The sequence below is a fragment of the Polyodon spathula genome, chromosome 11 (genome assembly GCF_017654505.1).
Source record: "Polyodon spathula isolate WHYD16114869_AA chromosome 11, ASM1765450v1, whole genome shotgun sequence".
Lineage (NCBI taxonomy): Eukaryota > Metazoa > Chordata > Actinopteri > Acipenseriformes > Polyodontidae > Polyodon > Polyodon spathula.
In genome coordinates, this window is record NC_054544.1 from 1078914 (window position 1) to 1104890 (window position 25977).

General features: G+C 41.8%; 2 protein-coding genes across 6 annotated transcripts in view; both read right to left on the reverse strand.

The window, feature by feature from the left end:
- Positions 1-4453, reverse strand: part of LOC121322779 (band 4.1-like protein 5) — a 48693-nt gene extending 44240 nt beyond the window's left edge. For all 4 annotated transcript variants that reach the window (XM_041263072.1, XM_041263073.1, XM_041263071.1 and 1 more), the window contains exons 1-2: positions 4229-4453; positions 2058-2256 (exon numbers count right to left, since the gene is read on the reverse strand). In XM_041263072.1, coding sequence (XP_041119006.1) covers positions 2058-2237 — 180 coding nt within the window. In that variant the 5' untranslated portion in view covers positions 2238-2256; positions 4229-4453. The remainder of the gene's footprint in view (positions 1-2057; positions 2257-4228) is intronic.
- A 6289-nt stretch (positions 4454-10742) lies between these two features.
- Positions 10743-25977, reverse strand: part of LOC121323135 (tyrosine-protein phosphatase non-receptor type 4-like) — a 58271-nt gene continuing 43036 nt past the window's right edge. For both annotated transcript variants that reach the window (XM_041263946.1, XM_041263945.1), the window contains exons 16-27: positions 25382-25541; positions 23904-23987; positions 22032-22088; positions 21448-21604; positions 21074-21240; positions 20361-20451; positions 20217-20278; positions 19387-19533; positions 18851-18979; positions 17455-17603; positions 14456-14591; positions 10743-13438 (exon numbers count right to left, since the gene is read on the reverse strand). In XM_041263946.1, coding sequence (XP_041119880.1) covers positions 13352-13438; positions 14456-14591; positions 17455-17603; positions 18851-18979; positions 19387-19533; positions 20217-20278; positions 20361-20451; positions 21074-21240; positions 21448-21604; positions 22032-22088; positions 23904-23987; positions 25382-25541 — 1426 coding nt within the window. In that variant the 3' untranslated portion in view covers positions 10743-13351. The remainder of the gene's footprint in view (positions 13439-14455; positions 14592-17454; positions 17604-18850; positions 18980-19386; positions 19534-20216; positions 20279-20360; positions 20452-21073; positions 21241-21447; positions 21605-22031; positions 22089-23903; positions 23988-25381; positions 25542-25977) is intronic.

A 25977-nucleotide genomic window follows, 5' to 3' on the forward strand; every position in this document is an offset into this window, starting at 1 on the left:
AACCTTTAAATTAAGCCTTAGTTAAAGGGTCTGCCTCTTCACAGTGCAGGATTACACAAGTATTAACCTTATTGCACTGGGTCTCTAGATAGATTGGTGTGTAACAGAAGCTATTAATGCAGCAAACTCTGTCACATTTATAATAATACAGAGCTCAACCAGCCCTCAGGCAGTGAAACTAATGCTGCTATTCATTAACACACTGAAACCAGACAGGCACAGCCCCGTCGCTCAGTGCACAGACACTGTGCGAGACCAGACACGCAGGCACAGCCCCGTCGCTCAGTGCACAGACACTGTGCGAGACCAGACACGCAGGCACAGCCCCGTCGCTCAGTGCACAGACACTGTGCGAGACCAGACACGCAGGCACAGCCCCGTCGCTCAGTGCACAGACACTGTGCGAGACCAGACACGCAGGCACAGCCCCGTCGCTCAGTGCACAGACACTGTGCGAGACCAGACACGCAGGCACAGCCCCGTCGCTCAGTGCACAGACACTGTGCGAGACCAGACACGCAGGCACAGCCCCGTCGCTCAGTGCACAGACACTGTGCGAGACAGAAACAGACACGCAGGCACAGCCCCGTCGCTCAGTGCACAGACACTGTGCGAGACCAGAAACAGCTCAGTGCACAGACACGAGACCAGGCACAGCCCCGTCGCTCAGTGCACAGACACTGTGCGAGACCAGAAACAGCCCCGTCGCTCAGTGCACAGACACTGTGCGAGACCAGACACGCAGGCACAGCCCCGTCGCTCAGTGCACAGACACTGTGCGAGACCAGACACAGCCCCGTCGCTCAGTGCACAGACACTGTGCGAGACCAGGCACAGCCCCGTCGCTCAGTGCACAGACACTGTGCGAGACCAGACACACAGGCACAGCCCCGTCGCTCAGTGCACAGACACTGTGCGAGACCAGCACAGACACGAGACCAGACACACAGGCACAGCCCCGTCGCTCAGTGCACAGACACTGTGCGAGACCAGACACGCAGGCACAGCCCCGTCGCTCAGTGCACAGACACTGTGCGAGACCAGACACGCAGGCACAGCCCCGTCGCTCAGTGCACAGACACTGTGCGAGACCAGGCACAGCCCCGTCGTTCAGTGCACACACACTGTGCGAGACCAGGCACAGCCCCGTCGCTCAGTGCACAGACACTGTGCGAGACCAGACACACAGGCACAGCCCCGTCGCTCAGTGCACAGACACTGTGCGAGACCAGACACACAGGCACAGCCCCGTCGCTCAGTGCACAGACACTGTGCGAGACCAGACACACAGGCACAGCCCCGTCGCTCAGTGCACAGACACTGTGCGAGACCAGGCACAGCCCCGTCGTTCAGTGCACACACACTGTGCGAGACCAGGCACAGCCCCGTCGCTCAGTGCACAGACACTGTGCGAGACCAGACAGGCACAGCCCCGTCGCTCAGTGCACAGACACTGTGCGAGACCAGGCACACAGGCACAGCCCCGTCGCTCAGTGCACACACACTGTGCGAGACCAGACACACAGGCACAGCCCCGTCGCTCAGTGCACACACACTATGCGAGACCAGACACACAGGCACAGCCCCGTCGCTCAGTGCACACACACTGTGCGAGACCAGAAACAGCCCCATCGCTCAGTGCACACACACTGTGCGAGACCAGAAACAGCCCCATCGCTCAGTGCACACACACACTGTGCGAGACCAGAAACAGCCCCATCGCTCAGTGCACACACACACTGTGTGAGACCAGAAACAGCCCCATCGCTCAGTGCACACACACACTGTGTGAGACCAGAAACAGCCCCATCGCTCAGTGCACACAGTGTGTGAAACCAGAAACAGCCCCATCGCTCAGCGCACACAGTGTGTGAAACCAGACAGCTCAATAAAGCACATCTGCCTGGTTCAACCTCTCCATCCCCCAAGCCCCAGGAATCAGACTCTTGGGAGACTGAAACGAGAGGACTGGTTTCTTGTGGGACTGCGAGCAGCCCCGTTCACGCAGGGGACAATCAGCTCAGATCGACGGCTCGAGAGACAGGCAGGAATCTTACCGGCAGGTCCACGCTGACGTCCGTCCCGTCCAGCAGGGACACTCGGCAGGTGATGATGGACTTGGCTTCACCTGCTGCGGGGATGTGAGTGGAGGCTCTCTGTGCCTCCCGCAGACGCTCCTTTTCAGCGTGTTTGCGAATCGACTGGCGCCCGAGGGTCCGCCGCCAAAAACTCAACATGTTGCGAGTTCAGGTAGTCCTGTCAGGAGAGTGAAAGAATCAAATTGCTTGTAAGATTTCATACATTTTTACAAACAGGGCTGAGGAGAAAAAATGTAAGGGGATATTAAATTTGTAAAGACAAAATGGTCGGAGATGCAGGAAAAGTGAGTGCGAGAAGCAAGTGAGAAAGTTAATGCATAGCCCAAGGATTAGTGTTTGTTCCAGTGAAAGCTGCAGCTGGGAACTCTTAAAAGGAGATCGGGATCAACAGGCATACTGGACATGGTTTCCACACACTGAGAAGCTTGTACTATATGAACAAAAAGAGGAAGGCTAGTTTTGAAACCTGTGCAGGGATGGGAATTACTTCCATTGCATAGAAGTTTGCTCCATTCCTTGTTTTAATACTAATCAAGCATGTAGTAAACCCTGGAATTGGTGCCAGTGCTATGCAACAGGAGTCGTGTGCATATGAATTCCAGTACATTTTAGCAGGAAAATCTTAAATGCATGCAATGCTAGATGTTTATAATTTCCCAGCTCAATACTGGTATAATCTACATTGGACCATCAAGCTGCATGAAGGAATGGGTAACCATTCCTCATTACTTATCCACTGCGGCCGGCTTCATGAAGAGATCATTGCACACTACCTCTCTCACACAGCTGACACAGACATCGTTCACAAGGAGATCATGTGACCGACTCCATCACTCTCAAGTGTGTGTGTGTGTGTGTGTGTGTGTGTGTGTGCGCGTCATGACCGGCATCAAATGCACCGTCGCACCGATTTAACCTCGATTTACCCACAGCGCGTCTGCGCGCTTCACACATCCATTAGGAATCCTTATGGTAGCTGGTAAGGAGTCAGCTACGGCTGTGTAAAGGCAGATCTAAATTAACGTGTAATAATACCGTTGCTGGATCACATGCGGTACAATGCTTAGACACCCTTCTGTATTACTATCTTTTAAATCCAGCCTCACAAGCCAGAATTTGTCGAATGCAGCACACAATGTTGTGACGGGATAGGAGGCTGTGTGGTCAACTCAACCAGGATATGAGGGTAAAAACGAACCGGCTCCAAATATGTTAAAAGGGACACCACGTGATCAAAAATAAACCCCCCGAAACTAGAAGCCCTAATTATCTAGTGTAGTGTCTTCAGAGTCACAGTCCTGTAGTTTAACCCAACAACGCGCAAGTGACTGGAATCTGTTTCGTGTGCAACACACACGTTCTTTTTGTGTTTACTCAGCAGCCGCTTTTCTCCAAGGGTGTGTGCGCTATGCATCAGCTGCAGAGTCACTTACAACAACGCCTCACCCGAAACACCGGAGCACAAGGAGGTGAAGAGACTGGCTCAGGGTCACGCACAGTGAGCCGGGATTGGAACCGAGAACCTCCTGATTACAAGCCCTTTTAACAAACGGCGTGCACTGATCTCACCTGAATCTGTTTGAACCTGCATTTCCCCCTTGCTCTAACCGCCGCATTCAGCGCATTAATGTCTGCTGCGTTAGTTTCTAGCAGCGCGTTGCTACTTTGAACAATCTGGTAGTCGGTTAATGCTTAACTATTAATGAAGGGTTAAAAGGGAGAGAGGGAGAGAAATGGAAAATAAAAACCGACAGCTGGAAGCCCTAGCTATTCCACAATGTATGGAATGATAAATGCATCAATGCTGTTTCGCTACATCAGAATACATTCACGTACCTGCAGTTCGCTATTGTGAAAGGGAGCGAGTTCGCTACATTGTACACTGTGAGGTATTAATCCAGACAGGCGTTACAATGTAACTTTGATATAATCATAACAGGTATATTACAAACATTAGACGTTTCCCAGTATGCACGATTGTTTATTAAAAACAAGTACTAGTCTATTTTCCAATTTAGCGCTGCAAACTAAAATAAAAACTACAAATATGCATCGCCTGGCGCGATCGGGAGCTTATATCAAGACAAACGACTGAAATGTTAGAAATAATTGCAACAGATTTGGTTTACCTTAAGTTCCACCTCCGTCGGCGATGCTGAATTATTACTAGACGATACAAGAAAGTGAAGACAGACACAAACCAGCGAGCCCGTGATTCGGAGCGAGATTTCCACTAACAATAAAGTAGCCACAATCCGAAACAAAGCGGTGTAAATCCTGCGCGGAGACGGCAGGGTCCCGCAAAACCAAACAGGAATGTGCGATTCCGCAAGTGGAATTCGCAGACTCCAAGCGGGGAGGAGACTCGATATCTCCCAGGAAATGGCGTCAAACTCAAATTGAGTCCCCATCAAACTGGGATTTGCATTTAAAGGGGTAATGTCTGCAGACGTCAAAGGCGCAGTTACAGTCCATAGGAAATAACCGAGTGAGGAAGAGCAGAATTCCCGGTGACGGTACAGTACCAGTTACTATCCAGGCCAAAGACAAACACATTTTAACTGTAATACAAACTTCATGTATTTGAATTATTTATTGAACAGCTGGGTAATGATTTATATTGAGTGGCATATATTAATATTAAATAGATATGCAATTGCATGCTAAAATAATGTTAAATTAGTATTTAATATATATGCAATAGCTGGTTTCTTGCTAAATGTTAACCAAATGTTGATTGAAAATGTAATTGCATATCCCGTCCGATTATATCACGTTTTGTTGTGTAATAATTTTCCACTGTTTACATGTTTTTAATTGAAAATAGAGTTAGTCTGACTTAAATGTTAATGGAAAGTGACAAGGAATAATTGAACATAAATGTAATATCAATTATATAACTATTAAATATTAATTTAACATTCATTTAATATGCAATTTGCATATCTATTAAATATTAATTTAACATTCATTTTATATGCAATTTGCATATCTATTAAATATTAATTTAACATTCATTTTATATGCAATTTGAATATCTATTTAACATTCATTTAATATGCGATTTGCATATCTATTTAACATTCATTTAATATGCGATTTGCATATCTATTTAACATTCATTTAATATGCGATTTGCATATCTATTTAACATTCATTTAATATGCGATTTGCATATCTATTTAACATTCATTTAATATGCGATTTGCATATCTATTTAATATTGATTTATGGCACGCACTATAAAGCGATACGGAATGTTGGATCCTCCGTGATGCATTCTATAGTGAATTGTTTTATCCAGCGCTAGCTAAGGGTCGACACGGTGATCGAGGTTTTCATTTACCGCACTGTCATTGCGGGGGCTAGTTAGACACGTGAATGCAAAGCTGTTCAGCAATATTCAACACGTTCTCGTACAGCTTTGATCTAGATGTCATAATGATTCAGTATAATGCTTGCCTTACTAACAATGCCTTTTTAAAGGGTTTATTTATTTATTTATTTATTTTATTTATATTACTTAATTTCACTATAATGAGCTGTGTTTGTTTTATATTATAGAACCAGGAGGTCCATTAACAGAACCGATACCCAAAGTGGAGAACCAGTCCTACCCGTACCGTACCGAGCTCTCAAGGATCGGATGTGCCAGTGGAGAACCAATCGTACCCGTACCGTACCGAGCTCTCAAGGATCGTGCCAGTGGAGAACCAATCGTACCCGTACCGTACCGAGCTCTCAAGGATCGTGCCAGTGGAGAACCAATCGTACCCGTACCGTACCGAGCTCTCAAGGATCGTACCCGTACCGTACCGAGCTCTCAAGGATCGGATGTGCCAGTGGAGAACCAGTCGTACCCGTACCGTACCGAGCTCTCAAGGATCGTGCCAGTGGAGAACCAATCGTACCCGTACCGTACCGAGCTCTCAAGGATCGTACCCGTACCGTACCGAGCTCTCAAGGATCGGATGTGCCAGTGGAGAACCAGTCGTACCCGTACCGTACCGAGCTCTCAAGGGGCAAGCTGTCAAGCTGAATGGGACTTTCATGGTTCAATAAGGGTTATCTATATATCTATATATCTATATGGGAGACATCTATATGGTTTTAGGAAAGGGAGATATATAACTTGCTTGATTTTTTTGAGGATGCAACATCGATAATGGATAATTGCAAAGCATATGACATGGTTTATTTAGATTTCCAGAAAGCTTTTGACAAAGTCCCGCATAAAAGATTAATTCTACTATATTATATATATGTATATATATATATAGAAAACATAAATATATTAGAGGAAAAATAGAATATAGTGTGGTAACCAGTGGTGTACCACAGGGATCAGTATATATATATTCCTAATATATATTATGATTTAGATTCTGGTATAGTAAGCAAACTTGTTAAATATATATATATATATATAAGTACACACACACACACAGTGCCTTGCAAAAGTATTCAGAATGATCTGACCAATTCTCTCATATTATTGAATTACAAATGGTACATTGAAATTTGCATGTTCTCATTGGGATATTTTATTTTAAAACACTTGAAACTCAAAATCAGTTATTGTAAGGTGACATTGGTTTTATGTTGGGGAAATATTTTTAAGCTAAAAAATAAAAAAACTGAAATATCTTGAAAACATAAGTATTCAACCCCTGCATTGTGGAGTCGTCACCTCGTACCGTACCGAGCTCTCAAGGACCAGAATCCGGGTAAAAGGCATGTCCAGTGGAGAACCAATCGTACCCGTACCGTACCGAGCTCTCAAGGATCGTGCCAGTGGAGAACCAATCGTACCCGTACCGTACCGAGCTCTCAAGGATCGGATGTGCCAGTGGAGAACCAATCGTACCCGTACCGTACCGAGCTCTCAAGGATCGTGCCAGTGGAGAACCAATCGTACCCGTACCGTACCGAGCTCTCAAGGATCGAATGTGCCAGTGGAGAACCATGTTCTCGTACCCGTACCGTACCGAGCTCTCAAGGATCGTACCCGTACCGTACCGAGCTCTCAAGGATCGGATGTGCCAGTGGAGAACCAGTCGTATCCGTACCGTACCGAGCTCTCAAGGATCGTACCAGTGGAGAACCAATCGTACCCGTACCGTACCGAGCTCTCAAGGATCGGATGTGCCAGTGGAGAACCAATCGTACCCGTACCGTACCGAGCTCTCAAGGATCGTACCCGTACCGTACCGAGCTCTCAAGGATCGGATGTGCCAGTGGAGAACCAGTCGTACCCGTACCGTACCGAGCTCTCAAGGATCGTGCCAGTGGAGAACCAATCGTACCCGTACCGTACCGAGCTCTCAAGGATCGGATGGGCCAGTGGAGAACCAGTCATGCCCGTACCGTACCGAGCTCTCAAGGATCGTACCCATACCGTACCGAGCTCTCAAGGATCGGATGTGCCAGTGGAGAACCAGTCGTACCCGTACCGTACCGAGCTCTCAAGGGGCAAGCTGTCAAGCTGAATGGGACTTTCATGGTTCAATAAGGGTTATCTATCTATATCTATATATATCTATATATATATATATATATATATATATATTACACACACACACACAGTGCCTTGCAAAAGTATTCAGACCCGTGACCAATTCTCTCATATTACTGAATTACAAATGGTACATTGAAATTTTGTTTTGTTCGATATTTTATTTTAAAACACTTAAACTCAAAATCAATTATTCTAATGTGGCATTGGTTTTATGTTAGGAAATATTTTTAAGAAAAATAAAAAAACTGGAATATCTTGATTCCATAAGTATTCAACCCCTGCACTGTGGAAGCTCCCAGTTTGCACCAATGAAAGAAATTGCCCTAACGAGGACACCGTTACCTTACCATTGGACTCAACCTGTGAACCATTAAAGTTGCTGTCACATTTTCTGGCTAAAAACCCCACTGTTGAAGGATCATTGGTAAGGCTGTGAATCTGAAGGAAAATAAAGACCAAATAGCATTCTACAGAAGTTAGAGATAAAGTAATACAAATGCATAGATTAGGGAAAGGGTACAAAACAATATCCAAGTGTTTGGATAGCCCAGTGAGCACAGTTGGATCAATAATCAGGAAGTGGAAGCTGCATCACACCACCCAGACACTGCCAAGAAAAGGCTGTTCCTCAAAACTCAGCGCTCAAACAAGAAGGAGACTTGTGAGAGAAGCCACAGAGAGGCCAACAATCACTTTGAAGGAGCTACAGAGTTCAGTGGCTGGGAGTGGAGTAATGGTGCACCAGTCAACCATATCAAGAGCTCTGCATAACACTGGCCTGTATGGGAGGGTGGCAGGAAAGAAGCCGTTACTCAAAAACTACCATCTGAAAGCACGTCTGGAGTTTGCCAGAAAGCATGAGAGTGACCCAGCTGCGATGTGGGAAAAGGTTTTGTGGTCAGATGAGACCAAGACAGAGCTTTTTGGCCAAAACTCAAAGCGCTGTGTGTGGCGCAAGCCTAACACTGCCCATGTTTCAAGACACACCATCCCTACAGTGAAGTATGGTGGTGGCAGCATCATGCTGTGGGGATGCTTCTCATCAGCAGGGACTGGGCATCTTGTTACAATTGAAGGAAGAATGGATGGAGCAAAATACAGGAAAATACTGCAAGATAATCTGCTTCAGTCCGCTAAAAAACTGAAGTTGGGAGGAAATTCACTTTTCAGCAGGACAATGATCCCAAGCACAAAGCCAAAGCAGCATTGGAGTGGCTCAAGAACAAAAAGGTGAATGTCCTACAGTGGCCAGTCAAAGTCCTGATCTCAATCCCACTGAAAATCTGTGGCACTATTTGAAAATTGCGGTCCATAATCGTCGTCCAACCAACCTGAACAACCTGGAGCAAATCTGCCAAGAAGAATGGGCCAAAATCACTCCGACACTGTGTGCAAAGCTGGTACATACTTACCCCAAAAGACTTAATGCTGTTATTGCAGCAAAAGGTGGCTCTACCAAATATTAATATGTGGGGGTTGAATACTTATGCAAGCAAGATATTTCAGTTTTTTATTTTTCTTAAAAATATTTCCCAACATAAAACCAATGCCACCTTACAATAATTGATTCAGAGTTTCAGTGTTTAAAAATAAAATATCAAACAGAACGAAATTTCAATGTACCATTTGTAATTCAGTAATATGAGAGAATTGGTCAGGGATCTCAATACTTTTGCAAGCCACTGTATATATATATATATAAACACACCGTTCCTCTTTAACCTTCCATTGGTAAGCAAACTATTTCTGATACTGTTAAAATCAGCGTGTAGATGTAAAGCTGTTTTTTTTTTTTCACCATCAAAACAACCACTAGGTTCATTGTAATACTCAAGTGAGTGACCTTTTTTGTACAGAATATTTTTTCTTTTTAAATGAGCTGGTGCTTTGAATATCTACTGCACCCCATTTTAACTTATTGTACCATCTCCCTGGGACAGCGGTCTTGCAGAACCCAACTTAAAGCATGAGAAGTCCCTTATTTGTCTGGTCCACAGAATAAAAAACTTAAATAAATAAATAATAATAAAGACCACCACCACCACAAAGCAGTATTGGAAAGAACCTTTAACTTGACAACAAACTAGCATATCCAATCTTTAAAGCAGAAATAAAGAATTAAAAACTTTACAGAATACATTGGCACTAAACAGACAGTATTTATAATATTGCTCTTATTTACAATGATAACACTTTAACCTGCACTTATATCTTGGAAGTGTTACAAACTATTTATTATCTTAATTTTTTTTAATTTTTTTATTTTTACAAATGGTATGAAAAATATTTTTCCTTAAAATCCAACAGTCGTTACTCTAATCTTTTTGAAACTTCTCCCGTCTGAAAGACTGATACATTCAATTATTTATACAGCATGACACACCATTTAAAAGAACACAGAATGTTTCTATCCTCCTTTAGACTCTCAGTAAGGTCCACAGATTTTCACAACGTCTGTATTGTCTATTCCACAGTAGCTACTTATTAAAGCCTATTTACACCACACTTGTGCACAAATGCAACAGTTGCTTTTAATGGGTTCATTCTGATAAATTATTTGTGGAGCCAGGGTGATTTTATCATCAAAAATGTTGTGATCACACTGATAAAGCCATTGGCTGAAACTGGCCTGCTAGCTTATATTTGTCATCACAAACAAAGCAACATATTTCAAAGCAATGGAGCAGTGGATTCCACAGCCCCCTGGGAGCCCTTACTCCTGCACTAGTCCCCCATAGAACTAATAACCCATTGGCTGGCACCCTGGACACGTGTGGCATAAACGGCATGTGTACTGTAAACACAACTGCTCTGCAGATACGAATGCAACACATTCAATAACTTAATACAACTGACTCAAAAGCAGTCCGTATCCCCCGAAAGACATTTTTAAAAAGCGCATTCTGAAAGACTGCAGTTACAATATTTCCAGAACATGGAAGCCAACGGCAGCACCGTACGAGTGGGGTTACTACTATAAAATCAGCTTCTCCATCTAAATCAATATTTAAAAAACACAACAAAAAAAAAAAAATAGTAAATTGGCACCTAAAGAAATGCCAGACGGCTTGGCTCCAAACAATCATACAGGTTATGCTACCACCCCTTACCCCCCCCACCCCCCCCCCCCCCCCCTTATTTAGGAAAAATTGAAGACCCAAATCATACTGTTTGTTAGTCTCAAAAACATGAATTATTACAAACAAATAGCAAGTAGATCATTTAGGGCTTTGTGACTTTAACATGTGCGAAAAAGAGACTCAAACAGTCCTTTCAACACAAAAAAGACGCTAGAGAGGCTTGCTATTGTCATTTGCTTATAAGGTATTCAGTCCAAACACATCACAAAGAGTGTGTTACACAATCATTTGACAGTTAAAGCAACTGAAGTGGTCAGGCCCCACCTCAACTACCACGTATTTACAGCGGGGCCAGGGAGTTCAAGCTGCCAAAAAGAAAACAAAAACACTTACATGTATTACCTAACTCTGGCAAGATAAAACACTTGCAAGATACTACCCAGTCTATAAACACAGGTGACTTCATATATTCATTAAGCAAATCAATGTCGATACACATCAAGAGCGAAGTTTTATTTGAAATCCTGGCACTGAAACTAATTTTCTAATGTCTTAAAAAATAATAATAACGATTTCACTTTCGGAGCACTAATATCACTATCTATAACAGTAGCAGGCCATGTAAGCATCACTTTTAGCTAAACAAATCATTAACTAAACTACTAATAAGATTAAAGATTAATTTTAAAATCATGTTTTTACAAGGACTGTAGGTTTTAACAAAATCAAAAATGTGAAATGTTCCTGATTTTTATTTACTTTTTTCTTCCTGGATGTAAATACATGCATGTGCAGCAGCTGCTTCAGTGCAAGACGTCGTTCAGTTTAGAGGAGGGCTGGGCACATTGCATGCCACCGTCTCAGCTGCAAACTGCATGCCTGTCTAATCATCCAACGCAGGTGTCCTTCAGTTGACTCATCCTGCTCTGCAGGTAACGTGTTTATGGGGTGGCATCGCTACTTCAATATGATAAAGCATAAAAAGATTTTGTTTTGGTAATGTACAAAACAAACCGGATAAGGATCTAGTTGTGCTTTTGGAAATAATCTTATGAATGAAACTTTAAAGATTTGCACATTTAGAACTTTTTCACATTTAACCAAACTTGCAAAAGCTACAAAAGTGATATCCATTCATATTCAAAGAAAATCAAGTTAACATTCCAGAAAATACTGCAATCAAAGCTTAACATGTACAATACAAATATGTAAATGTTTCTGGATCTTTTTATATATATTTGTATAACAGTGCCACCTGCTGGACCTGATTACCATTGCAACATACCTAATAATTTACTAAAAAGAAAGCACAACCTCATATTTGTAACCCTGAACAAACAATAACAGCACTGAGAGAGAGAAAAGATCTATTCAAGCAACGTGGAAAAGGTGTAGTACTGCTAAAAAGGGAACCAACATAAATAACTCTTATAATCTACGATACATGACCGTCCACACAACAACCCAGCCAAAGCATGTAATAATTACACTACACACAAATATTCAAATAAAATATTCTGAACTGCATACATATCTCTAGTATTTGATGTGTCTGTTAACTTCACAAACCAATCACAAGAGCTTATTTAAACAAGCTTCAGCTGGGTTTCTGTGTGTCTGGTCACTTCGACTTAAAGGATTTTTACCATTATCTTTAAAAACATGGTGAGATTCCAAGCAGCACACCTACTGAAAAGATATAAAGGGGTGCAGAGCTCAGAGCGCAGGACAAGGGAAGGGTTTGAAAATAGAAAAGCACACTTGTCTATTTACGAACACATTAACAGCATCCGGCATTAGAAATGATACTTGCCAAATCACTGTAAAAATATGTAAATCCCACAGCTAACCCAAACATACTGCCAAGCGGCATTATCTTACTGCCCAAGGCATGTCAGACACATACTGTGCAGCAAAAGTGCTTCCCCAGTACCAGTGTTAGTCAGTACCTTACTACTGGTTATTTCAAGTGATAAGCAAAGATTACTTAATGTTAAAACTGCCTCCTGTTACTAAAGAATCAGCAGGATTTCTTGTTTGTTTGGATTTTAAATGGTATTTCAGACTTCTTTTGTGTACTTTAGAAAATACCAGATTTTTACTCCTACGTGGAAACTGAATTAAAAACTAATCAAATTAAAATCTGGAAATAAAATAAATTAATAAATTGAGTTGCAAATTATGAAGGCGGCATATATAAATCTTTAAGATTTAAATGAATTAGGTGTAGTGACACTTGTATTATATTGGCCTTTTTAATGGGCAAACTATACTTTAAGCATTAAGTAAACAGGGTCATCTGCGAGGGCTACCCTCACCTTTATGGCACTACAGCCAAATATTTTAATTGGATTTACCCTGGAGCCTCTTTATCCCTAAAAGTACCTATCACCTTAGAAAGAAGCACAACAACATTACAATATTTTCTCAATCAAACGCATTCATCAAGCATTTTTCTTCTTTTTTCTTTCTTTTTAAAATAAAGTGCAATAGTGCTAAATTTTCTCCAAGAATCCAAGCTCTTTCGCTCATTGATATTTGTAGGCAGCGTTTCGTGAAAGCCAGTTATAGCACCCAGAAATGCTGCTGGAAATTCAGTCTTCAGCTGTGAGGCAAACGGACAGCTCTCCACAGTGAATCGTCGTGTCCTTGGGTTACTCGTACAGTGTGGACTTTAAAGGGTGAACCAATCCCTCTTCATACACCTTCAAGATAGCTTCACAAACAAACCTGTACTGGCTCTGAAAAAACACAAACACACAAAACAAAACATGACCTTTGGTTACAATTAGTAAGAATACTGCATACTCTCTCTCTACATATATTGCTATAGAGGTAATAAGGAGAATATGTTTGCACTACTTTATTTAAGGCAGCATTGCAAAGCCCAACATTAGTGCTAATCTGGGTCTGTGAAACCTGTAGTTTTTTTTAAATAAAGTGTAAAACAGCACAGCAACAAACCCCAGCATCACCCTCCAACACGAGTCCCCAAATCAAACGCAGCAGGATAATCAGCTTTGCTTACTATGCATACTTGCACTTCTGCGCTCTTCTTAAAGGCATCTTATGAATACACCCAAAGCTAAAAGGCTGCTAAACTAGCCTCCTGCATCATTAGCACTGATTTGTAATGCTTGAGAAGTACCACAGAGGTTTTGGTTGGTCACACCTTTTAATAGTATCAGCTGAATATGTCTGTACAATACAAAAGCTTTTGAGACTACAAAGCCCTGCTTATAAAAGAGTAAGATGTTTCATGTTTTGTTTTTTTAAAGACTGAACTAGCCTGCAAGAGGTACTTTCTTTACCACTGTTTCCACTTGTCATCTGAAGAGATCTTTGTGGGGTATTTTATATACATATTCAGCAGGTCCTATTAAACGGTATACCAGTAAATACAAACAAAGAGGACTGCTGCCTACCTATCGGTAGAGTGCGGGAAACTGTAAGAGACAGCTGGACTGACAGAAAAGGAAGCCTCCACATACCCTCTGACTGGTCACTCTTAAAACTTAATATAGAATGTCCTTTGCAGGTCTAATTCCAATTAACTATAAAGTTCTCTGTAGGATTGTAAAGCTCTGAAGGGTGATGTGTAGGGACTGCACTACATGCTCCCTCAGTGACGGACAATTACAGCAGCAATCTACTATCACAAAGAGTTTTTAATACTGGTTTCATATCAGCATTGCAAGACTTCATGTGTCAGTAATTAAAGTGATTGGGAGCTACACACAAGCAGAATGAATACTCACTGGTGTCTGAATCATCATAGCCCTCTGATCCCTCATTGTTCTCACAATGTCTAATGGATACACCGGCTGATTGCACTCAATCAAACACATCGCTGTCTCCATGGTGATGAGGACGCCAGTCCGACCAATACCAGCACTAGAAGAGAAGACACACAACTGATTTTTTTCCTTGTCAGGCGACACATTTTATTGCACTGTATAATAACTGTCCAGAACATGGCACTATTCAACATAAGATCTCAAGTTACTGATCTCTTAAGAACTGCTGCATACATACAGTATGGAGATTATAAAATGACATGCTCTGCTTCTATCAACTTTTTTTTGAAGAGCTTAGAATAAAGCTTTCCTGAGAATTGTCTGTGGTTAGCTTATCAGGACAAGTTAATGACATTTCAAAAAAGAAACAAAATCACCGTTTGTAGTTGCTATAGTACACCACAAAGTGCATCTGCAAAAAAAAACTAAAACACTAACAACAAATAACAACAACACATTATTATTTTGACAATTTATGCAGGCGGCTATTGTTTCTCTAACAACAACCCAAACATAGTTTTTATTATATTTAGCAAAAAAGAACCACATGATTACAGCAATATACTGGGACTAATTCCTGTTGGTTAAACCCATGACAAATGTAATAGCTATGATGAAGGTCTTTAGAAAAGGAGGCACTCCCTTCCTTACTCAGGGGCCAAACATGCAGTGGTTATTTACTACAATCTCTCTCCTGCACAGTCTCTTTCTGCTGAAACGAAAGCTGGGTTTCAAAGTGCTCTCAGATTGCCGTCACAGAACGTGAATCGGCATTTCCTTGTCAAAGTTCTGACAGCTGAGAGATGTGTGCGACGTGGGTTCTTTAATGATCTAATTTAGGGTTAGGGTTAAACAACAACTGTCTCTTGTGCAGCATTTAAGTTTATATATGTCCTGTTTTCATGTATACTCAATAAAGGAGTTCTTTATTTAATTATACAACTTAATTTCACATTCTTCAGCTCGACAAAAGTATTTCAGGGCTGAAAGGGTTAAAGAGGTTTTTACCAAACTAGTCCCCAAATCCATGTCATAGCAGGGATATACAATGCTTATAGAAAGTCTACACCCCCTTTCAAAATGTTCACCTTTTGTTGCCTTATAGCCTGGAATGAAAATGCAAAAAATTATTTTTTTTTGCATTTATCTACAAATCCTACCCCACACCTTCCAAGTGAAAAAAATATTCTAGAAATGTGTAGAAAATGAATTAAAAATAAAAACTGAAATAGCTTGGTTAGATAAGTGTCCACCCCCTTGTAACAGCAATCCTAAATTAGCTCAGATGTAACCAATCGCCTTCAAAATCACACACCAAGATAAGTGGCCTCCTCCTGTGTTAAATTTTAGTGATTCACATGATTTCAGGATAAATTCAGCAGTTCCTTTAGGTTCCCTCAGCTGGGTAGTGCATCCATGAGCACCAAGGCCCTTTCAAAAGAACTCTGGGACAAAGTTGTTGAAAGGCACAGATCAGGGGATGGGTATACAAAAATATCAAAGGCCTTGAATATTCCTTGGAGCACAGTCAAGACGATTAAGAAGTGTAAGGTGTAAGGCACTAAACTGAATGACTGAGCAAGGAGGAGACTGATCAGAGAGGCTACCAAGAGGCCAATGGCAACTTTGCAAGAGCTACAGGCTTTTATGGCCAAGACTGGTCAAAGTATGCATGTGACAACAATATCCCAAGCACTCCACAAATCTGGCCTGTATAGTAGGCTGGCAAGAAGGAAGCCATTTCTCAAGAAAGCCCACCTTGAATCCTGTATGAATTATGCAAAAAAACACTCAGGAGATTCTGTAGCCATGTGGCAAAATGTTTTGTGGTCTGACGAAACTAAAATGGAACTTTTTGGTAAATACAAAGCGTTTGGCGCAAACCCAACACAGCACATCACTCAACGAACAACATCCCTACTGTGAAGCATGGTGGTGGCAGCATCATGTTATGGGGATGTTTGTCATCGGCAGGGGCTGGGGCACTTGTCACGATAGAAGGGAAAATGAATGGAGCAAAGTACAGAGAAGTCCTTGAGGAAAACTTGCTGCCCTCTGCAAGAAAGCTGAAACTGGGACAGAAGTTCACCTTTCAGCATGACAACGACCCAAAGCACACAGCCAAAGCTACACTGAAGTGGCTAAGGAACAAAAGGGTAAATGTCCTTGAGTGGCCCAGTCAGAGCCCCGACCTAAATGCAATCGAAAATTTGTGGCATGAGATGAAGATTGCTGTCCATCAATGCTCCCAAAGGAACTTAACAGAGCTTGAACAGTTTTGTAAAGAAGAATGGTCAAATATTGCCAAATCTAGGTGTGCAAAGTTGGTAGAGACCTATCCCAACAGACTCACCGCTGCTGCCAAAGGTGCTTCCACCAAGTATTACCTCAGGGGGGTGGAGACTTATCTGACTGACTTATTATGATCTTTCAGTTTTCCATTTTTAATATATATTTTTTTTCTCAGTAAAACCTTTTTTTCCCCTTAACAGTGTGGAGTATGGTGTGTAGATAGGTGGGGAAAAAAATCCTCATTTAAATGCATGAACCCCCGAGGCACTGACACAACAAAATGTGAAAAAAGTTCAGGGGGGTGTAGACTTTGTATATGCACTGTAGTTAACATACAGTGAATAGAGAACCCTATCTAATATGCTCCTAACAGCGAACCCGGCTGTCATACTGAAAGGCATGCTGACAGCGGCTGTTAAGATGCATTCTGACACTGACTGAAATATGACTGATTAATGCTACAGACTTCAAATCAGTATAAACAGCCTTTATATAAATGCTACAGACCTCAATCAGTACGCTGAAGAAATCACTAAACAGGCTTGGATTAGCAAGAGCCTTTTTTTTTCAGCTACAGAAGTGTTTTGTACACTGAAGTACACGTGACTATTTTCAAACTGTATGGGTAAGATACCAACAGGAAAGAGAAAAGGAAGAGCTGCCCATACCTGCAATGAACAATAACTGGCTCATCCTTGCCTGCTCTCTTGTTCCGCACCAGGCTCACAAAGTGAAGGAAATCACTGGAGTCGTCAGGAACGCCATGGTCCGGCCATGCCACGTACTGTATCTGAGTCAGCGCCCGGCTCTCCGCAGTCTGGGGGCACACAGGCACGCAACTAAGCATGTGTTGTTGGAACTGTACATTTTCAATGCTCACAGATAAACAAAAGCAGTTTTAGCAACTTGCTATGCTAGTATAGCTTGCTATGGAAATTGTTAAATATTCAAAAAACAACACCACCACTCCAATAAGCTGCTTCAATGCCAATTTGCATGACTAAGGACCTCAGATGTTGCCTAGAACACACTTTTGATTTACTCTTACTCCACGGCGCACATGTTTTATAAGACCCTGAACGGATTAACATCCAGTTATTTGCAGGGGTTGCTTGACCCTCCCCATATCTTCCATATCTAGGGTCAACCAAATCAACACGAGAGATGGAGCTTTTTTTTTTGTAGAGCCCCTGAATTATGTTATGCTCTACCTGCATATGTCAGGAAAGCTGGGACTGCTATAGTTAAAGTCAAGACTGAAAATGTACTTTTATAAAATGGCTTTCTTGTTTCAGTGGGTTTTAATGTAGCTTTTATATTGCATTATTATTAGTATTATTATGATGTATGGATGTGTGTATGTATGTATATGCCTCTATATTGTGTGCCTCCAACCCCCAAGAAGTCAGTATATTGAACGTACACGGATACCCTGAAGGGCCTTACTGAATTTATAATCCAGGTCAAACCGTGGATTTGAAAACATATTTGTTTTCTTTATTAAATATCCTTACACCAATAAAAAGTAGTCTAATTTAACTGAAACAAAAGGAAGTGGTTTCTTTTTTATTATTTTTTTTTTATTTAGTAGGTCGCCAAATTGATTTTTTACCGTTTTTCTTCCAATTTGAAATAGGCAATTATTTTAGACTCAGCTCACCGCTATCATCCCAGCGCTGAGTCTGGAGCAGCGAAGACAAACACACGCTGTCCTCCGAAGCGTGTGCCGTCAGCCGACCGTTATCCATACAATATATGCACAAGTGGAACCTTGCTCGACCAATCACATTGCCTGTTTCACGTTCCATTGCCAGACCTGTATGTATTTTATATTATACTGTTATTTAAATATGTTATTTAAATGGTCCGATTGTGGTAGATGTGTGTGTAATATGCTATACAAATGTATTGTGGTTTGCTTTTCTGCTATGTACTGTACAGTGTAAAAAGAAATTTAGAGGTCTAAAAGATAACCTCACTAATACAGCAGGCTGCTTTGGCAGTGCTTGAAAGCCTTTTCCATGAACTGCCATTACTGATACACAGCAGGAATTTAGATCTTACCTCTGAGTGCGTCAAAGTCAGCTCTCTGAACAGGAAGGCTGAATTTCCTTCTTCTGAGAGACAAGTGATCTGGTAGTTGCCGTACTGAGCACTTCCACCAGGATTTGGCCAGTACTGGTGACACTTTACCTGCAAGACGAGATTTCAATTCATAGCAGAAAAAAAAATATCTGCAGTTACACTATCCATAACTTTCAGTAGTAAAAACATGGACAAAGAATTATACTTAATAAAATGTCCAGAACGTGTGACGATTAAGAAAAAAGACAATGACCTACAGTACACTGAATGCATGCAAGCATGTGTATGTATGTATGTATGTATGTATGTATGTATGTATGTATAGGATAGCTAGTTCAAGGCTACTGCATATTACATTTATCTAACTCTAACCCTGCCCTGGAAGACGGCAGCAGTACACGTTTACACAAAACAAGCTGCTAATAAATTAGTGAAGAATGAATTGAGAAGAAACCCACAGGTAATCAAGCAGAGTGTTTCATGGTGTGGCTGTTGCTGCTGCAGTACATGCTTACCCTGCCACGCTCCACTTGAGTGGTCAGCATCACCACCATGGAGGAGCTCTGTTCCCACGTCATCTGCCAGAAATCTGAACACGTGTTGGGCAGAGGACCCTGGCAGGCGATGTACCGGTTTATAATGCTGGAAGAAGGGATTTCCATCTGCAGACGAGAAGTGAAATCAGTGTGCGTATATATATTAAAAAAAAAAGGCTTTGTTCGTCTGGAGCACAATAAACAACTACCATTTTTTTTAGGTTAGTTGCTGTACAGGTACATGAAGGTAACAGAGGCAAAGTTGCATTTTTGTTGAGTTGATCAAAATAATAAAGTGCTTGTGTAAATGCTCCCAGCTTTGTGATGCTACTTGTTCTAGTGATTGACATAAGCTTGGTCTTCCTTTGGTTGTTGCACAATCCAGATGTTTAAAGGATAAGATCATCTTCAACTACATGAACTAATCTGATTCTACTACAGGCTAGGATGAATTCATGGAAATGGATAATGCTACAATCTTCAGTCACCATTCACACTGAATGTATTAAATGGTTGACTGCCATTGGAATTTGTGGTTTACCAGCACAGAGACATGTTGCGGCAGTCTCCCGCACTGTGGGGAAATAAACCATTAAGAAATAAAACACCATCATGACAGGACTGAAACAGTGTGACACATTCAGTACACTGTGTGTGTGTGTGTACATAGAACAGGTGTTTAACAACAAGGAGGATTAAAATATACTGACAAAATATAAATAAAAGGTTAACTATGCTTATATCAACAAACCATGAATGAAACATCTCATTATTTTTCTGGGAATGTTTTACAGTAGGTCAATACTTACGTTGATATAATTTGCATTGATGTAGTCATCTGCACCCTGTAGAACAACCCGTGTTGCATCATCTACAAAAGAAAAGAACACTTTTGCTACGCTGTTCAAGAAGTTTCGAGCTGCAGATCTGGAGAAGACTGGCTGTACACTTACAAGGCGAGATGTCTCTGTATCGGTTTTTGGGAATGTTCTGAGGTAATCTGGCACAAGACATTGCCATTCCAGGCTTTTTCCTGTAAAGTTGCTGTAACAGAAAGGCATTTGGGGAGACAACCATTGCATACTATCAGGAATCTGTGAAACACAATCTGTTAAAACACTCAGGTAAGAAAATAAGGAAGAATTTCACAACTGACTTCCAATAAAACACCAGCTTTATGATGAGCAGGAGACATCACCACCAAGAAAAATGACGCTTGATCAGGTATGTGATGCTTCTGCTTCAGAGCCCAAATTGTAAATGCAATCTAGGGCTCTTATTCATTGTTCCAAAGAGAGGCAGGCTTCACTCTACTGACAGTCTAATACTATGACTAGAGTATGTTGGCAGAAAGGCAGAAATAGCAAAATCAGAGCCATCCGTATCATGAAAAAGTAGATGACCAGAACAGTGGACAAACAGACCACTGTGACATACTTTACACCAGAAGGAATAACCAATGTCATTTAAAGATAGATTTATATGAAGAGATTGCAAAAAGGAGGTTACAGATGTGGATACCTTCAATAATGTTTCCACAAGGAGTGCCTGTAACAAGCTGCTTCATGTTCGAAGGTGTGATGTAGATGCGTATGTACTGCGCATGTACAATAATGGAACCCTAGGGGTGATATAGAGTCACACTGAAATGAGAGAATACACTCACATCAAAGTGAGGCAGAACAGTTCCGCTGCTCAGCCCTTCCCGTAGCTGCAACATGGACTCTCTCAGCGCATTGTCATCCAGGAGCGCTCCATCCACGGGGGGTTTCTCTGGGATGTACTGGAAATCTGGCTCGTTCTCCAGCTTCTCTTCCACTACTTCATACATGGCTGTAAAAACCACGTTCATTAAAGATGTAGTCCAACCACCCATTTATATGCAATCCATCACAGGAACCTCCCCCAGACAAGAGGCAGAGCTCCCAACAATCTCAAAAAATACCACAAATGAGAAGCTACAGGTTTTTATTTTACAAGGAAGTAATTTATAAGTCTTTAAAAGAAACGACAACAACATGGTGAGGTTTCTCTGCTCACCGTTGGGCCGCACCAGTAGTATAAGCTCCCCAGAATGGCTCTCACAGCTTGCTTTAATAAACATGACGACCTGGTCATGGGTGTGCTCCGATATATCCCTGCCGTTGATCAATACAACCTGATCACCTTCATTCAAACGAGGGACACACAGGTCTGCCTGCAATTCAAAGAAAGAAAAAACAGCTGTAAAACATTTCATGAAATAAATACATCAACAATGTAAAACAGGCTGCCATAAAATAAAAAATAATAATAAAAAAAAAAAATATATTATACATATATAGGTAAAAAAACAAACAAACATATGGATGGAGGTTATAACAGTAGGACTGCAATACTGTCCCATTTGGGCTCTAAAATGCAGCGTGTAAATGTAATGCGACGGCTGTATCGTCAGTGTAACTACACTTTGAAGCACTAATAAAAAACAGCAATGTGGGCAATAAACAACTCCCATGGGAGGCCTACACATGTAATATAAAAATCTAAAGACTAAAATAAATCTTTGAGCTGACTTTGCATTCGCTTGCTGCAGTCGCTGATCACATTAAAGCTTTCATGAACAAAGCAATACAATGACTTACCGATGTTCCAGGTGCCACTCGAGACACAATCACAGGCATTTTCTGATCAGAACCTCCCTGAATGAAAACAGATGTGCACACATTAAAACTTAGAATCATAAAGCAAGGCAAGAATAGACACTGCAGGCTGCTGGTGATCACTAACAAACCCCACTCACCACAGCAGCCATACTTTAATGAGTTTGTATCATACTGTATTCTCAACGTCGCTACGGCTAAGGTTACCTACACCTGAGGCACCTCTTGGAATTCCTTTCTAATGAAAAGTAAAGAACATGGTGACATCAATGTTGGCCACGCAGCTCAGCCACTTAACTGTATTGTCTTCATGAAGCAGTTTGTTTGTTTTATGAATGGAAACGCATCTACTTGGATTCTGTAAGTTGTATACGAACAATAAAGCTGTGTGTAATACAGTTACAGGACCACGAGTTGTGCTCTGTACTGCATGCCATCTCCATTGTTTCTGTCCCTTACTGTGGAACAAAATCGGGAGAGAAGAGAACTACAGTGTAGCAGGAGCACACCTTCACATTAAACTACAGTGCAGCAGGAGCACACCTTCACATTAAACTAGAGCGCAGCAGGAGCACGCCTTCACATTAAACTACAGTGCAGCAGGAGCACACCTTCACATTAAACTAGAGCGCAGCAGGAGCATACCGTCACATTAAACTAGAGCGCAGCAGGAGCATACCGTCACATTAAACTAGAGCGCAGCAGGAGCACACCTTCACATTAAACTACAGCGCAGCAGGAGCACACCTTCACATTAAACTACAGCGCAGCAGGAGCACACCTTCACATTAAACTACAGCGCAGCAGGAGCACACCTTCACATTAAACTACAGCGCAGCAGGAGCACACCTTCACATTAAACTAGAGCGCAGCAGGAGCACACCTTCACATTAAACTACAGCGCAGCAGGAGCACACCTTCACATTAAACTACAGCGCAGCAGGAGCACACCTTCACATTAAACTAGAGCGCAGCAGGAGCACACCTTCACATTAAACTACAGCGCAGCAGGAGCACACCTTCACATTAAACTAGAGCGCAGCAGGAGCACACCTTCACATTAAACTAGAGCGCAGCAGGAGCACACCTTCACATTAAACTAGAGCGCAGCAGGAGCACACCTTCACATTAAACTAGAGCGCAGCAGGAGCACACCTTCACATTAAACTAGAGCGCAGCAGGAGCACACCTTCACATTAAACTACAGTGCAGCAGGAGCACACCTTCACATTAAACTAGAGCGCAGCAGGAGCACACCTTCACATTAAACTACAGCGCAGCAGGAGCACACCTTCACATTAAACTACAGTGCAGCAGGAGCACACCTTCACATTAAACTACAGTGCAGCAGGAGCACTCCTTCACAGCAGTAGAGCACACCTTCACATTAAACTAGAGCGCAGCAGGAGCACACCTTCACATTAAACTAGAGCGCAGCAGGAGCACACCTTCACATTAAACTAGAGCGCAGCAGGAGCACACCTTCACATTAAACTACAGCGCAGCAGGAGCACACCTTCACATTAAACTAGAGCGCAGCAGGAGCACACCTTCACATTAAACTAGAGCGCAGCAGGAGCACACCTTCACATTAAACTAGAGCGCAGCAGGAGCACACCTTCACATTAAACTAGAGCGCAGCAGGAGCACACCTTCACATTAAACTACAGCGCAGCAGGAGCACGCCTTCACATTAAACTACAGCGCAGCAGGAACTCCTTCACATTAAACTACAGTGCAGCAGGAGCACTCCTTCACATTAAACTACAGTGCAGCAGGAGCACGCCTTCACATTAAACTACAGTGCAGCAGGAGCACACCTTCACATTAAACTAGAGCGCAGCAGGAGCATACCTTCACATTAAACCCAAACCTGCCATTTTCATCTGGACTCATTTTGATCAGGACAAGATTGTCATGTGGAATGACACCATTTAGCTGCAAGAAGAAAGAAAGAAAAAAAAAATTAGGTCAGTAACTTGTCTTCACTTATTTCTTACAACTTTCTCCCAAAGAAACTGCTGCAACAAGCAGCACTTCAACTCCCCTCCCTGGCATGCTAACAATCGTGAATGATGTGGCTGACAGGAGGTACATACTATACCAGTCAACAGTTAGCTTCTCACAAACAACAACGCTCTCCATTCTTCATTGCTGTTACTTTTAAAATGGGATTCTGCCATAGACTCAGACCTATTACTTAACCTTACAACCCTTGTAATATCAGCTTCTTCTGAAATATATTGTCATATGATTTGATAGAGGGTTTAGCACAGAAATGCAATTATTTTGTTAATTATTACTATTTTTTTTTCGTAGTACCGTAGTTGTAGCTCTACAGTACCTCCAAACTGTAAATTTAAGGATGTTGTAAATGGTGGTTTGTGAACAGTTACATACCAAACTAAACTACTCAATCTTACATGAATACAGTGAATTATTTATCATTGTGGCATCCTCTAAATGTGAACTACAATATTGAACTAAAAGAATTAGCGATGGGGTGCGCCAGAGAAAAATCCCCCTCACTCATCCCAGTCATTCTTTTCTTTTACTTTTCTCTCTTTGATTTCCTCTTTCTGTGTCAGTCCAAACACACGCAGTTGCTACTTCGGACTACTTTGCTTTTTACAGTGTGTTCAGTTGTTAAACGTCCTGATTGCGCCACTAAATAAACCTGGTTTCAGCGGGTCTTAACACCGTGCTCAATTGTCTATTTGGGACCGCGCTGCACAGTCCTCAGAATCGCTGCGGTGAATATGTTAAAGATGGGGAAAGCGCTCTATAACAGGGGAAGACACGTCTTCAGAATACCATTTCAGTGCAGTATTGTTTTTTCTGCGTCTTCGCTCCATTTATGCGCCACAGAATCAGGGGAAAGCGTCGTTCGCATTTGCGCTGTGATCAGAATACAGCCCTAAGAGTTTATAGACAGCAAGAGTTTAAGATGTTTGTGCTAATTTTTTTTTTTTTTTTTAAAACATACTTTTCATGTCTTTTCCTTGAAAAACTATATAAAATAAGTAGTAAATGAAAAAATGATTTTAAATCAATGATTTAAAAAAACAAGTGATTTAAAACATGATTTCAAATTGACTTGATTTAAAAATCAGCCAACCCTGAGTGGTTATAATGCACAACACACAGCACCAGGCAGCTATAGCAATTCTCAGAATACAGAGAAAGGTACCAGCTCTGTAATGAATAGCAGATGCAACTGCTGTAAAAGGGTGTATCCACCTAATCAATGAAAGATGCACTCTGAAGACTCTGTCATTTTTAACCCTTAGCCCTGTGCGTTCTGGTTGAAGAGAACTACGACTAGATCTTACCACTGCTTTTTCTGATGCGAGAGGGACATCATACATTTCATGAATGTGGTTATCCAGCTGATGCTGGGAGTGGCACCAACTGATCTGGTTATAGCTGTTCTTTTTAGACTGCTTGGGAGGCAGTGCTGGAGGCTGGCCATCTATTGTTGTATCTTGTGACCTTAAAAAAATAAAAATAAAATAAATAAAATACAAAAATCTAAAAAAGCATTACTAATCTAGATGGTGAAAACACAATAAATGGACAGTTTGGGCAGCTAGACCATGTCATACTGTAGTACAGTACCTGCACATCCGAACCAAGGAACTCGAATATGCGACCAGAGCACAGACTTCTTTACAGTATGTTAATAAAACTTCCAAACTCTTGGTGAGGTGCAGATGCACCCGTGTACAGGCATGTTCTTGCTAACTGGTTTTCAATGTAGGATTAGATGGAGATTAGATGATCACTTGTGTTTCCTACATGGATGCATGTCTGAATGATTCTCTTTCTTCGATTCCACCAAACTGAGCAGAGCCCCCCCAGTGCTGGGTGGATGTTTAAACAAATGGCCAAAAAATATATATTAAAAAAATGAAATGCTGGTATTTCA